General features: G+C 42.3%; 1 protein-coding gene across 1 annotated transcript; it reads right to left on the reverse strand.

Moving 5' to 3' along the window:
• Nucleotides 1-1008: 1008 nt before the first annotated feature.
• On the reverse strand, nt 1009-2757 carry LOC147435400 (UPF0496 protein 4-like). The gene has a single exon (XM_086488472.1). It carries the CDS (start codon nt 2487-2489, stop codon nt 1431-1433), a length of 1059 nt encoding a protein of 352 aa, XP_086344598.1. The 5' UTR covers nt 2490-2757; the 3' UTR covers nt 1009-1430.
• Between the last annotated feature and the right edge of the window lie 13547 nt (nt 2758-16304).

Consider the following 16304-nt stretch of genomic DNA (forward strand, 5'->3'; position numbering starts at 1 on the left):
TTTTCACCGGTGTAATATAGAGCCGCAGTTCGTAACACTCGCCCAGTGGTAGAAGTAAGGAGTGTCCTCTTCATAATAGTACTTGTCGATTCCCTGCAATCAAGAGATTGGAGAGCGAGTACCATATTCTCATATAAGACTTTCAGTTACATATAAATATACTAAAAATCTAGCCCAACTAGGTCTAGTCGGATTGCCTAGGAGCCAAGGCAAAAAACTTCACACTAATCAAATGTGTTGTGTGTGTGTGTGTGTGTGTGTGTGTGTGTGTGTGTGTGTGTGTGTGTGTGTGTGTGTGTTTTAAGCGGACGAGCGTGCACCGTGCACAAATTATGCGAGCATAAACATAGATAAACATTCTGAAGTTGTCCACAGCAGGGCAATAGGACATTCCCTAAATACAAGGGACCAAATTAAGGATTGTGTTCACCTTAGCACAAAATACCACATCTAAAAATATTAACTGAACTCCTTCACTCCCCAGATGCTGCATCAACATATTTTAAGGGCTAAACATTCACATCATTGTCACAGTTGTCAAGAAGTAAATGCCCCATGAAAAGCGTAGCATGAAGTGCATCATTAAAAAATTTACTCCACTAAATTGGTTGTAATAACGAGTGTTTCGCTATCACGTTTCTCCACAAAACACTGTAAATAACCTTCAGAAATTTTTCATGCATTGTACCCATGCTGAACTGTGGTGCAAACAGTCTTCAACAAAAAGAGTGTTTTCGAATCCGTCTCCAAGGAAACCAACACAAAATTGACTGCAAACATGTCAATGTGTTTAAAAAGAAGAGAACAGCTTGGCCTACAAAGAGTAATAGAAATAAGGCTACCACCTATGCATTCACCTCTTGCAACATAAACTCTCATCGCATCGAGGAGTTAAAGCCTGATTTATCGCGATGGTTCAATTAGCACTGTCTGATAGCAAAGCTTTTAAAAAATTCCTTGCCGTTCACAGAAAAATTGGGTAGAGGAACTCAATATTAGAAACAGAAGAGAAGAAAGCTATATCTCCTTTTCAATGCAAAAGCACCAAAACTGTCCAATGTTAGAAGCCTTCTATGTAACAAACTCTCAACCAACATACAAGGGGTAGTTGTACAAAACATTTACAAGCCTGGTATGACAGTTCCAGAAATCACATGCGACCCTGAAGACGATAAATGTACAAAGCTACAAAACTTCAATTAGATGATCTTTGAGTTGAGTAAGATCATCCAGCAACCAAGAAATGATAGACCCAAACCTTCGCGTGCCTCACTGAGCTATAACCAAATGGCATCCATGGTTGTTTCACCATCCATTACTGCCTTCTGAATCCATGCCATGTGTCTTCAGCGTGCCAGTAATGTATAATCTTCTTCTTGGTTCAGCACCTAGATTAGCTTCTTGTGTTAGAAGCTCCACTGCCATCACTACTACAATGCGATGCTATGCATATCAAGTAGAGCCATCCTGCTCCTCAACAAATTCCTGTAAACCTCTTCCAAAAGGGACTCCAAAGGAATCAACCCATTTTGGAGCTCCACGAAGGAAACCTGCAGTACCTTAGCTCTGTCTCTCACCTCCAAAGTTTTAACCTTTTTCAGAGGAAAGGATTTGGCTTCCAGGATCTTTTCTGCAATGCTGAGAACGTTTCGCACTTCCATGTCTGTTTTATTAAGCTCCTCAAGCAACACATTGACACCCTTGGATTTCTTCTTCTCAATCTGCTCCTTCACTCTCTGCTGCAAACTACTTAAAGAGAAAGACCATGCTGACTGCCCACCTACGCAAATGGACGACAGGGGCCGCCTTGGCTTGAAGGATAGGGCACTGCTTAGCAAGCCACATGTGAAAATTGTGTTAACTTGCACCGCATAGATAGCCAAGAAAAAGTTTCCCTTAGATGCATCGTCGGTATTGAGCCTCTCACCCATCCTTCTAAGCATTGAACTGCAATTTTCTAGCTTAGATCTGCGCTGTCCAAGGTGATTAACAATTTCATCTCTCCTCTTCAAAGCATCCATGCACTTCTTTAATGCCTTGACACACCTCCGGAATTGAATTTCCCCCATGGTGCACTTCTCCAGAGCACGAAGAGCTAATTTGACATGGACACAATAGCTTTTGATATCTGCTATGGCTTCCTTGAGGGTAAGGCAGATGTCAAGAAGCTTAATACTGTGGTCCAAGTACTCATCGAGCCATTTGTTATCACCATGCGCAAGAGCCTGATGAAGATCAGTAGCGAACACCTCTGCAGAAGCATGAGTTGATAGAACCATCTCCATGGCCTGACAAAGCCAATTTATGCCAAGATATCCTGCCTCATCTACTGATTTGAGCTGTTCTAGTCGAGCATTTAGCTCAATTTCAAAAGCCAGAAGGCCAGGGTCGATCTTGGCAGAGGAACTAGAAGCCTTAAAGGAGAACCTGGGGGATGAGAAGCTTTGGAGGGCAGCACCCAGAGATGCAAGGAGGGATGAGCTACTCATTGTGTGAGCCCTATGCTTACTCTCTGCCCGTGAAGCCAGACCCTGGTGTAGAAACTGGATCCTCACAGAGGGAGAACTTCTGATTACTTGCAGCAAGACTTGAAGAAAAGAACTTGGAAGAAAATAGGGGTGAACTGAGCCTTTTAAGAGCGTTCAAAAGGAAAAAGGACACGCTTGCATTTGGCAAGGACAGCACAGGTCACCATACCCAGCGATGGTCAAGAAGACGAGGGGTGGGTGTGTGGATGTAGAAACATGTGAGAGAGATGGGCGGAGCTTGATACCAACCAGCGATGCACGAGCTGGGGTGGTTGTTTAAAGGGATGCGCGAGTGGGGGCAAGAATAGTCCGGGGAAATGAGAGCTGTGTGTGTGTGTGTGTGTGTGTGTGGAATTTGCCGTGTAAAACGTAGGAGTAGTGGAGTACTGTGCATTACATAGGAAGAAATGGGTCCTCCAAAGCATGGGAGGATCTAAACTAATAAAGCAGGTGGGGACCGTGGGGCAATGACGGCGAGCTCCATAGCTGCTTTTAAACAGAGAAAATTTTAGAAAATACGAGCGCTCGAGGGCGACGAGGAGCCCATGATTGAGACACGAAAGTTAGGGTTTTGTAAGCGTACACGTGTGGGGATTCTGGGAAGAAGATCGCCAGGCTGCATACACACAGGAGAAAAGGGCTACCTTGTTTTGGAGCGCTTAGTAGGTCGTCATGGCTGCTCTCATCTCGCCAAAAAGAAGGGGGTCCGGAATCGGGATGCTCTCCCGCTATGCGTTGTCCTCTTTCGGGCTTTTGAAATGTGGGGCATTGTGGGCAACGCGCAGGCTTCTGTGGAGACGATAACACCACGCCGTTTACCGGGCCCGAATCTACTTGAACTATATCTTTGCTACCTCGCCACGATTTGAACGCGATCTCTCATCCGTCAGATACAAATGGCTTCTCTGCTTTGAAAGTTTGAAGTTGCTTCAACAAGGTAAACTTAGAGCGACTTCCAAAGGTTTGCACACGTGCCTTCAATTCGCTGCTTGGTGCATTGCCGCAATGGCACCCCACAACATCCATAAAAATGATAGGTTTCGCAAGATGCTTGGCAGGGATGAGGTGATGCCATCAAAGGTGTTGCCTTCCTAGTATGAGCCAGTTCGAAGTTCCATCTATCTAGAGGAGTTTAGCATACAGGCTGGTAGGGTTTAGCGTTGCATCAGCAATTGCACTTGTTTGTTGTTTGCTCGTTGCGTGAATGTTGAACTCGGTCGGGGGTAGAGAGAACTTTGCCCATTTCGGCAGAGTTCAATTACGAGGCGGGGGTATGCTGATGCTTTGAGGAGGGGGTAAACTTTGCCACGTGCGAATCGCCTCTGTTCTAAAATTAAAATGAAATTTGCATGTTGCGAATGCTTGCAGCCACGATGGATGGCCTTGCAATCAATGTGGCACAACTTATCCAGCGTTTTAGCCACAGTTGATCATAACCCACCCAACCCTCTCAACCAGGTTGTTGCCACCCCGTAATCGAAGGGCCACCGTCGCTCTTACAACACACTTCGCAACCAAAGAAAATTGCCTGCACATGGCAATCCCTCCAACCTTCTGTTGGTCTTACGCATTGATAGCTAGCTTCTCCTCCATGTGCCCTCGTCCAATCCCCTCACTGGATCGGCACACTGACTACCCCATCAAAGACTAACACACTCACAACCACCACTCCACTTACAGTTTGCAAGATCCTTGAAGTGTAGGCAAGGGGGGTTAAAATGGGACCATCCTTTTCATATCTCTGCTCCTAGCTACCTCTCTCACGCATCTCTGCCACCCTCTCTCATGGTTGTTGCTTACTGTAATTAGTGTCAACAATGGCAAGGCTCCATTTGGTTATGCTACATGAGAGGGTGGTGATGGGGTTGTAGAGGGAGAAGATCTCATCACCTTGGTGTAGGAGTTGGTGCTCCTAGCCCCTCTTGCCAAGAGGACTAGCCGCATCCAGGATTATGTAGAACGCTTGGCTGGTCCATGCACATATCAACGGTTCCGTTCATGCACCTTCCTTCTTCTTCTTCTTCTTCTTCTTCTTCTTCTTCTTCTTTGCCTTTGGGAAGCCAAAGAGACATGAGCAACATGTCTGATCTTTAAATGTTGGCAATCAATCTCTCTCTCTCTCTCTCTCTCTCTCTCTCTCTCTCTCTCTCTCTCTCTCTCTCTCTCTCTCTCTCTCTCTCTCTCTCTCTCTCTCTCTCTCTCTATGTGTGTGTGTGTGTGTGTGTGTGTGTGTGTGTGTGCGCACGCGCGCGCAAGGTGTCATGCAAAAACAAGATTGTTTCCAAGTAGGTGCTCTCTTCTCTATGTTGAATGGCTTGCACTTATAGAAGTCCACAACTGCAAGCAACCTTGGGTAAGTATATACACCTATATCTTGGAGCAACGACAAGAGCACCTTCAACCTCTACCCTTGCAATATTGGTGGTGCCTCTACTCGACTGTGCCATCGTTTTCATGAACAAGTAGCCTAGCAGTAGATACATTCTCTTTGTACGTTCACAAAATATAGGCAATCGTACACTTAGCATTCTCAAGGCTTGCAAAGTATGAGATGTTATGTTTATCCATGTTGACATGGCATGGCACCGTAAGCAGTTTTGCTAGCTATGGTGATTTGCAAGACCAACTTAAAAGATTCATTTTGCCTATCGTCATTGTGGTATGCAAGGCATTTGCTGATGTTCATTGTATTTATTGTTATCGTTTTATCTAACCATGGAATATCTGAACTCATCCTCACGTGCATGAGCATATCCCGTCATCTACAATCTTTTATGGGACGATGATTTGAATCTCACCGTGTTTTACTCACACAAAACAACGTTAATCAATTAAAGTGCAACCATTATTCAATCATAGGAAATCATTCTCAAGGTTTACAGAGTGTGAGACATAATGTTTAACCTCTCCCCATCACAAAATTTAACTTTTGGTCCACTTAAATGATTTTTTCTTGCTAGAATTGTCATTCTAGTAAAGAACATAAGATAGAGCGGAAGGATAGGGTTAAGATTATGACATAAAGTTCCACCAGAGCACCTTGTGGTTCCAAAAGTTTGATGCTACCTCCATGAGTGCCTAGGGAATCCAATAAGGGTTCATATACATTTTTATAGAATGAAAACGATATCAAAACAAGTCTCAAATGTCTCTGTAAGTGAGCAAAAGATAATCAGGAACAGGGGGGATGTGGACCAAATGATGAGGCTTGGAGCCTAAGGGAAGCTAATGACAACCAAGTAGTCAGAAAATGGCTTCTAGGGGCATGGCCCTTTTTTTACAAAACCAACTAGTCAAAAAAGGGCTTCTAGGGCCGTGGTTTGCTTTATTTACGGCTCAAATTAGCTAGGAGGATGAGAAGCCCAACTTAATGCCCAAAAAGCTGCTTTTTCAAAAATAGACCTAGTGAGAGAAATTTATTATTATCTCACAAATGAAGGTTGATCTCTAAAATGGGCCCTCCTAATGCATTCAAAACGTTAAGACAAACAACTTTTGTTTTGAACATTTTTCCATCAGAGGACTGTAGAAGCGAGTTATGCCAGAATTATTGTTCCAGACTAGGGTTTTCTCTACCTCAATGAGAACAAGATTTTAAAATGCAAAGCTTCTCCCTCTTAGACAAGGGGTTCTCTTCTTCTCATACTCTCTCCCTCTCACACAAATTTATGTAGCTATTATGCTCTGTTTATGCTACTCTATGATATGTAAAAGATGACAAGTATTATGTCTCTTCCTCTCGATCTACCTTTCTTCCGGCATATCTTTTGGCTCAATAAGTGTTTGAGGCTTTGGGATTGAGGGTTCCGATGTAATTAGCATAACAAGAAGCCACATGTTATGCTTCCAAGATCTCAGAGTTGCCCACCTCTTTGATCTTGAAAGTTCATGGGATGACGACATCAAGTTGTATTGATTGAAAATATCTCCTTGGATAGAAGCATTAATAATACAATCCTTTTAGAGGGGGGCTCAGCTCTGAGTGCATCTCGTCCTTAATGGGTGTCAAGTGTCTCTCTTCTATTGTCATTTCATGTGTGTATGTTTGATAGACCTAGTTGTTCTCCTTATTTGCAATCTTACAAGTAGATTAATTTTATAATTGATCTAGTAATTCGGATGCACATAATCAATTTTGTGACATTGGTATTAGAGCACAAGGTTGTTTTTCTTTTTAAGAAAGTAAAACTATGTTAACAAATAGTGCTAACTTTAAAAGTGCCTAGGAAATCCTCCACTAATAAGAAAAATAGTCCATGATTATTATGCTTTCCAAGGGCAAGGTAATGTCACAAAATATGACTTTTACTTAAATGATTTTCTCTCGCTGGAAATTTCACTATGGTAAGAGAAAATAAGATAGAATGGAAGGGGTATGGTTAAGATTACGGAAGAAAGGTGCACCACAAGATCTTATTGTTCCAAGATTTCAGTGCTACCTCCACAAGTTCCTAGGGAATCATGTAAGGGTTTAAACACATTTTCATGGGACCAAAACAACATGAAAACAAGTATTGGATGCCTCCATAAGTGAGCCTGAGGATCAAGAATAGAGGGGATGTCTACCAAATGATGAGGCTTGGGGCCCAAGGCAAGCCAATGACCACTAAGAAGTGGGAAAAGGGTTCCTAGGGACGTGGTTCACTTTACTTGTGGCTCAAATAGGAAAAAGGCCTAGAAGCCCTAATTAGAGCCCAAAAAGTGTTGGAAAAGAGGTTGATGGGAAACACACACAGCTTGGAGAAGATGAAGGAAGCTCAAGGCACACAACAGAGAGTGCATGGAAAGATAAGATAGCCCTAGAGTGATGGGCGTATATACAATGCACGGGGGGGGGGAGGGGGGGGAACCTCCGACTGAGGGAAAAAATGCCACGGGAGTCCTAACTGTGTTCACACACATCACTACCACATGTATATGGTAACAAATCCCCCCTAGGAGTGATGCGATGAACGAGAGATGACACATAAATTATAGGGAAGTGCCATGCCCTGAGGACATGATCAGTCCACAAAGGCGAGTAAGCCCAAAGCTTTGCGGAAAAGTTCAAACTTCTCACGAGACAATGCCTTTGGGAAAAGATCTGTGAGGTTGTCTTGTGTTGGCACATAAGCCAAGTTGATCTCTCCTGCTGAGAGTCTCTCTTTGACATAGTGGTAAACCACCTCAATGTGCTTTGTGCGAGCATGAAAAATTGGGTTCCTCGCAACTACCAATGCGCTCTGACTGTTAGTGTAGATGATGTTGGCAGTATCCTATACAACACCCAAATAAGCAATAAGGCGTTTGAGCCAAACACAATCAATCGTAATTGTGAAGACTACCCTGTACTCAGCCTCACAGTTGGAAGTGGCCATAGTAGGTTTCTTCTTGATCAACCATGATATGCATGAGCTGTTGAGCATGAAACAAAAACCACTTGTGGACACTCCCGTGTCAAAACAACAAGCCCAATCTGAGTCCAAAAAGCATGTAAATATGGTGGCAAAAATCCCCCCTTGAGATAAAACAACCCAAGATGTAAAGTGCCACTCAAGCATCGAAAGATCCGCTTGATAGCTTGCCAATGCTTAGACCCTGGGCTATGCATAAATCTGCTGACCTGTGAGACTACAAATCAAATATTTGTCCTTGTGTTGCATACATAAATAAGGCATCCAACAACAATTTGGTAAAGAGTGACATTGGCATGATCACCAACATCATGAAGACTCAATTTCAAACCTATTTCCAAGGGAGTGGCAATAGATTGCAATCCTGAAGTCCAAACTTGCATAGCATGTGTCTATGTAACTTGTCTGACACAAGGCAATACCACCATCATAGTGCTTAAACTGTATGCCCAAGTAATGATGCAACATCCCCAAATCTTTCATCCACATATAGAACAACGATGAGAAGTATATTACCCTCACGCTTTACATACAAAGTGCTTTCTGTTGGACTATTACGAAAGCCTCGTTTGACCAAATGAGTGTCATCTTTCTCATACCAAGCACGAGGAGATTGCTTCAACCCATACAAAGTTTTCTTACTTTTGCACACTTTATCCTCTTGTCCTTTCTTAACAAAACCGCAAGGTTGGTTTACATAAACTTCCTCAAATATGTCACCATTCAAGAAAGCAGCAACAATGTCTGACTGATGTACATCGCAACCAAAATGAGTTGCCAATGCACATAGAATACGCACAGTGGTCATACGACAAGTGGGAGCAAGAGCCTCTTCATAATCTATGCCTTTTTGTTGTGCACAACCTTTTGCAACAAGTCGAGCCTTATGGCGATCAATCTCACCATTCGGCTTATGCTTCAACTTGTAAACCCACTTTGCACCAATGGCCTTTTTGTCAATAAACGGATTTCCATCATGCCATGCTTCATATGGAGTCATATACTACAAAGCTTTTGTAGGACACCTGTTGAGTACATAAGTGGCACACATGATGGCCTCAAGCAAAAATGAATGTGGCAAAGCTGACTTTTGACCATACATCTTGCCATCTCCGTAAGCGACCTGTTCTTCCTTTCAGCAACACCATTTTGATGAGGAGTATACAACACTCACATTGGTGTTTTATCCCATGACTAGCAAGAAATGTATTAAATTCATGAGACATATACTCCCCTCCTCGATCAGAGCAGAGGGTGCCCATAATATATTTAGAGACATTTTTAGCCATAGCCAAAAATTGCTTAAAGCACATAAACACTTCAGAATTTGCCTTAAGTGGATATTCCCATGCATGCCTAGAGTAATCATCAATGAAAGTCACGAAGTAAAGATAATTTCCCAAGGACGTAGTTTGCATGGGCGCATCACTATGCACAAGCTGCAACTTGCATATAGCCCTAACTAAACCATCCTTTGGAAACTTCAAATGCTGCATCTTATGCAAAATATAGCCTTCACAAACATGCTGAATAGGTGCTTCAAGAGGCGGCAAAGAAGCAACCATATCAGATTTCTACAAACGTAGAAAACTGTCATAAAATCTAATATCTAACCAACCCAAATGATTTTCTCATATTAAATTGATCACTTAATGTGGGAGAATAAACGGGAACAAGTGTTAAGATATAGATATGTGCTTATAGATCTATCTCAACACGGGGCCAATAGTAAAGGGGCCCAAATGGGAGATGGTCTATCAAGAGCAAGGCTAACCAATGGAGCATAAGACCTTAGGGTTAGCTTCATTGAAGACCTCCAATAATGTGTGTAAAAGTCCTTTGACCTTAGGTAAGCTAGGGCTAAGCTTGAGGTGGGAACCCGGCCCAAGCTCGAGGTGCTTGACCTGCTTGAGGTGCTTGTCGTGCTTGAGGTGTTTGTCCTGCTTGAGGTGCTTGATTAAGGTGCTTGAGGTGCTTAACTTACTCCATGCTTGAGGTGCTTGACTTGCCGCTTGATTAAGGTGCTTGAGGTGCCTTGACATGCTTGCCTGAGATGCTTGTGGGAATACCCCCTAGTCCAAGTGCTTTGTCATGCTTGATGACTAAGGTGCTTGAGCTCCTAAAGTCAAAATCATCCCTACAAGAGGGGGGGCGAGCCCTTTTCCTAGGGATTAGAGAGAGAACACACACTCACACTCACAAGGAAAGCCCCAGCTTGAAGAGGCAGCAAGGACACATGTCAGGTCCCTACCCATGTTACCTTCATTTGTTGCTTGAAGCCTATTGGCTAGGCTTCAAAGGGGTCCAATGATAAATTACTTGAATTATCTAATTGTTTTTGCATTTATCAAATCCTCTCTCTCAAAGGGGAAAGGGGGACACTTGTCCCAAGGCTATCCCTGTTGCTTGTAATGGCTTCTGCTTGTGATTGGCTAGGCCTGGAGGGGTCCAATGAGCTTCAAGCATGAGCTACAAGGGGGGGTCGACCCAAGCAAGCTAGGGGGGTGCTTAGGGGGTATACTCACCAACTCACACTCACAAGCACTCTCATGGTGTGCTATGCAAAGTGGAAGAGCTCCCTCTCCAAGCAAGTAAAGGTTGAGAGCCTACACCAACACTCTTGGCTATGGAGTGCAAATCCAACCAAGAGCCATGCTTCAATGCTTAAGCTTGCCATCTCCTTCTTCTTCATTACTATGCTATTATGTATGCTAGCAACAAGAGTATGATAAGTGAGGAACTAATTCTTTCTCCTACGAAATGTTTCTTCTTCCTCTTCCCTACCCTCATTCCCTGCTAGCTCTCTCCACCTTCGAAGGTGTTTGAGGTCTTGGGACTGAGGCTTGGTATAGTTAAAGCTTTCTTCAAGTTTAGGTTATGCTATGATGGTGATGCATGAAGCTTTCCATCTTCATTGCTTCACCTAGGTCACAAGGAACACAAAGAATGTATTGTAACAAGTCTCTTTTTATGGGAGAAATCATAATACAAATGCCTATTGGAGGGGGGACCGGCTCCACATAAATCCGGTCCTCAACTGTTGTCATGTTCTCTAAATCCTCTCTCTTGCAAAAGTATTGTCTATGCCAAGTTAACTAATTGCTATAATTATGTTGCTATCTTCAATTATGTCTACCCGCTATGCTCACAAAATCATTTCTTGAAAGTACTCTCATTAAATTCCGCTACTCTCAAATTGAATAGGCAAATTCCATTACAAAAACTGGCAAAATTTAAATGCCCTAAACGTGCATGCCAAAACAGCCTTAGAATCCACAACTGCATTTTCAAAATTCTACCCACGCTTGTCATACAAAGTGAGCTTATACCTCTCACGACATAAAATGGATGATGCAACAATCTCATCATCAAAAGTGAGATCGTGGATTGTACAACTGTCATCCACAAATTTCACAACAAGACCAAGTCTAGCAAGTGTAGATACAGAAGAAAGGTTCTTCTTGATCTGAAGTACATAAAGTGCATCTACAAGTTTGAAAGAATTGCCATTCGCAGTAGTCAGCACAATCTTTCTAACTCCCTTGATCGGATAAGAGGCAATGTTGGCACAAGTGACTGAATTCCCATGAGGGACATCCTCGAGAGAGGTAAACAAGTCACCATGAGAGGTAATGTGCTTTGTAGAACCACTGTCAAAGTACCGCACATGAGCATCTGCAGAGAAACTGACATACATGTATCATGGACAGAAGGATCATAAGTGCACTCTGCACTAAAATCCCATATTGCATCACCATCAGCATCACAATCTCCTTTCTCAAAAGACTCAACAATAGGTGCATTTGTAGTGGAACCAGCCTCTTTCTTCTTAGCCTCTTTTGCCTTCAACTTAAGACACTGCTTGATCAAGTAATCATTAGTTTTACAATAATGGCAACGCATCTTCTTTTTGCCCTTTTCATCAAAATTTCCAAGCGAATTTCTACCAAGAGAAGCATTAGGAATAGGTGATTTACCACTCGCGCAGAAGAACCATGAGAAGTGGCTACATTGTTGTTACCACATTTTCTTTGAGCAACAATAAAGACCTATTCAATTGCACGTTGTCTAGCCTTATTTTTTCTAGAAAGTGACTTTTGCAACATCAATGTACATAACGTATCAATCTTTACAACTTCTGGATTTCCTTGGGTCATAAGTCTATAAGTACTAGCAAAAGTCTGGTAAGAATCTAACAAAGCATCAAGAACAATCTGCACAAGGGAACAGTCAGAAATGACTTCGCCTGTAGAAATAATTTGCTCATTAATATCCTTGACACCAGCAGGGAAAGTGTCCATCTCATCTTCCTCATTCATAATCTTCCACTCCAGCTCTTTACGTAGCAATGCAATTTTAGCCTCATTGCGACTTGCATAAATACCAACTAGAATATCCCAAGCTTGTTTTGTAGATTTTGTTGATCGAGTGTGAGGAGTAATAGTGCGCTTCACAGACAACATAATTAATGCATGAGCATGCGCATCTCTTACATCCCAATGAGCTTGCTCAACTATAGGCAAAACAACTCTGACAGCAGCAACCTTGCCACCAAAACTTGCAACATCCTCAACATCGTCTATATCCTTAGAACTAGGATGTACATCAATGTCTTGCACAATATTCCAAACGCCCTTTGACACAAGGACATGTTGCATCATGTAAGCCCACATAGGATAATTGTTCCCATCCAATCTATCCTTTTTTTTTTAAAGAATAAATTAAAATTGTCTTACCTTGCCACCCCTCTGTGGCCAATTGTCTTGAAAGTCAGAAGTAAAGGCTCGCTTGAGAGTGAATTTCAGTTTGATGTTGTTGTTCTCGCTTGAATCTGGCTCATAGCCATGTATTTTGATATACTTAGAGTTGTCGTATGTACACGGTTTCCCTGTATGATCTTGGATTAGTTCATGCCAATACCTAGTGAAGGACCATTTAAACATGTTGCAAAGTCCCCCCAAGTTCATATGCCGATGGCATATTCCAAACTTTGGATGCTTCTATGCAATATGCCAAAAGTTGAAGCCTTGCTTCACATAAAGACATCGTAAAAGTAAAACATAATGGAGCTTATGTGCTTATAGCTAACAGATGCTCTCGTTCACATAGAAATTTCATCGCAAAATAAAGTCAACCTTGTTGATCATATATGGATAGTCGACCTTGTCAAATTGTATGTCTTATGAGAATCAAAAAAGTACCTTAGATTGCCCAATGTTGAAACCTATTAAACTTCATTTAATGTTTAGACCATTCTTGACTGAAGAAACTTTTTCTTTCCAAGCTGGCATTATAGAAAATTTTTCAAGATTTGATAAGTTCATTATTGTAAACTTTAAATTTAACTTTCCTACTGGCTGGCTTGAATTACCGCCCTTGGCATCGAAATTTGTATCACCCTGTGGCATGATTTTCCTATGCAAGATGCCTCACATGTGTAGAAGCCCTACTTTACCATGTACAATCATGTCTTGATCGACTTAATAAGCTTCTTTAGACACATACCATGCATGATATAAATTACATGGTCAAATTGTAATAGCCATACTACAGTGAACGTGCTTTACTTTGATTTGCTAACCCAAGCGCAAACTCCAAAGTTTTGACGTCTTTAATGCTTTAGTTTGTCTACATAATCCTTGCACCTTGTTCGGAGCCTTGCTCCTTTGTCCAAATATGAAAAATCCTTGGAAATGTGGGGAACATCGTATAGAGATATACTATTTTTGTCAAGTTTGGGGCATACGTCTACAAAACAAAGTCAAAATCAGTGCATGGGGATCCACTATTCACTTTGATCCATACATCTTGGATGGATTTGTATAATCATTTGGCGTAACTAAATTTTTTGCATGCCACTGCACGATCTTTGCATACAAGTTTTTGTGGTGTTTCGAAGATGCTTCATACTTCTTTTCTCGCATGCATGACGAGTCCGGCATGGGGCTCAACCCTTGATAGGGGAGGTGCCCAAAATAGGGTGCTCATACCTTTTCTTTTGAAAAAAAACATGTGAAAGCTAGTAACGACCAACAAAGTAGATAGAAAAACGTGAGAGAGAGAGAGAGAGAGAGAGAGAGAGAGAGAGAGAGAGAGAGAGAGAGAGAGAGAGAGAGAGAGAGAGAGAGAGAGAGAGAGAGAGAGAGAAGATCCATGCCACATCTTCCGCGGCTCTCCCCTACTACCATTCTCACTCCAAGTTGTGATACCACTATGAGGATGAGCAGACAACCACACCCTCATAACCGCCCAATCATCCTCCAATACATAAGCCCTTGGTCCTAGCTATATATAGACCCCGTAATCGTACGTGTGTTGTGGCCCCTTGGCCTGAAATATCCATTGGAGTAGCAATAGGCTTGCAATCCTCAATGCCCACCTCTGCGCGCGCGAGAGAGAGAGAGAGAGAGAGAGAGAGAGAGAGAGAGAGAGAGAGAGAGAGAGAGAGAGAGAGAGAGAGAGAGAGAGAGAGAGAGAGAGGGGGGGGGGGGGGGGGGGAGGGGGAGGGAGGGAGGGAGAGGGCTATGCTGAATGGATGACGGAGATGATTTCTACTTCAAATGGTTGCCAATAAATCTAATGTGGTGAACCATGGCCACTCCAAGTTCCTTCAAGCTCATCTCATGATGTCCAAAAGATGGCAATGAAGGAATATTGCAAGTGGGTCTATCATTCTAGGGGCACTGGTGATCGTAGCCATCCATCTCTTGTCCCTTCTCCTATAGTGGGGAACTTATTTCAAAGGTTTATTTCGAGCTATAGAAGTGGGAAATTTATTTTTAAACATTACAGAGTAAAATGATCTTGCTGACAGTGTTTGCAAAAAAAAGAGGTTGATTGTATTTTAAAGAGATGAGAATGGAAAACTCCCAACTACATTCTAAGCTTAGAAATAGTGTAAATGCTTCAATTTTTAGCACTAAATGAGAGAAAATGTGAACTTACAACGCTCCCTCTTTGAAATCCAAAAATGCCATTTGTGAGCAAAGCGCAAAGGAAAAAATGCTTCTAGATCCAACGCGAAATAATAGAAAATGTACATTAGATACAAAAATGGAAAATGTTTTTTCCCAAACATTGCTAGTATAATACTAGCCATGGCAAGTGTGCGCTTTACCTCACGTATCAGAGGCTGGGAACTTGACTGTGCACTATGTGTGAGCCTCGAAAGGCTGCAAGCACACAACTAGACAGTCCTAGCAAGCTCAAAGAAATAATGGTGTGTCACTCACTGCTCACTGCTTCCGTTCTGAAGGATCCTGTGCTGTGAAAAAGAAGGAGCCGCCGTTGATACCGCGGTCAACCGCCTCATCGCCACCAATGCCGCTGCAATGCTCGATCACTCTCTCTCTCTCTCTCTCTCTCTCTCTCTCTCTCTCTCTCTCTCTCTCTCTCTCTCTCTCAAGCACACATATACACACACTCATGAGCACACGAAGGAGAAGGAGAATGAGATGGAGCAAGAGCACTTCTTAGCTTGCACCTCCTAGAATGAGGATTTTTAGGTCAAATGGACCTTTTATAAGAGTTTGACCCATTCACACATGGACGCCATAGTGGCTGGTCGTTGTAAAACTACTGTAAAAATAAGATAAGTAGTGCGCCTCTCATTAGCGATCACCTACACACCTATTAGATTGACAAGCCCGGTCCATGACTCAATCAAATAAATAATAACGCGTGCATCGAAGGTGATAGGGTGTCCGTGAGGGTTAACATGCCCCTCTTCCTGATGTAGATTCCATCCTCAAAAGATATTGAGATGAAGCCCGCTTGTCGAGGTGAAGAGCATCCGAGATTGAATGTCCTTAGCCTTCGTCAATCACTGCAAAATCAACCAAAAGTTGACACAATAATTGCATTCTCATATACAATTAAAAAGAATATGCAGCTGTAGGCACACAAATTGATTGGTAACAAAATTTAAACAATTTGTTAGTAGTAAAATATTAAATTGAAATATAATCAAACACATAAGCAGTTGTAAAGGTCAAAAAATAAACAAGTCTGGGGTCACTAATTTAACGATTGAAAGGCACTAGAGGTCAACTATTAATACCATGGGCAAGCTTCTCAATTCTCTCTGGTGCTGTTTAATCACGAGAGCAGAGTATTTCATGTTCGAGGGATGACTAAAGGCTATACTTAGAAGACCTTGTAGTTAAGCTACAATAAACGAATTTCTCAATGAAATCATCACCTGACTTATTCCCTTTTCTTTGACCCCCCAAAGGTTTTTCACATTGATTCAATTTTTATGTGTGTGCTTATTTTGTATGCCTTGGGCTTTTTGCTTTTCAAGGAAAAGCGCCCACACTCAGAATCTCTAAGGCTCTAGTACCATAGGCAATACATGTGAGTGAAGTACCAAATCAAGCTAGGA

The sequence above is a fragment of the Adiantum capillus-veneris genome, chromosome 18 (assembly GCF_014529385.1).
Source record: "Adiantum capillus-veneris isolate H3 chromosome 18, ASM1452938v2, whole genome shotgun sequence".
Taxonomy (NCBI): domain Eukaryota; kingdom Viridiplantae; phylum Streptophyta; class Polypodiopsida; order Polypodiales; family Pteridaceae; genus Adiantum; species Adiantum capillus-veneris.

Bases quoted from the DNA above. Each gene is read 5' to 3' on its own strand.
- LOC147435400 (XM_086488472.1), bottom strand. From the start codon at position 2,489: ATGAGTAGCTCATCCCTCCTTGCATCTCTGGGTGCTGCCCTCCAAAGC.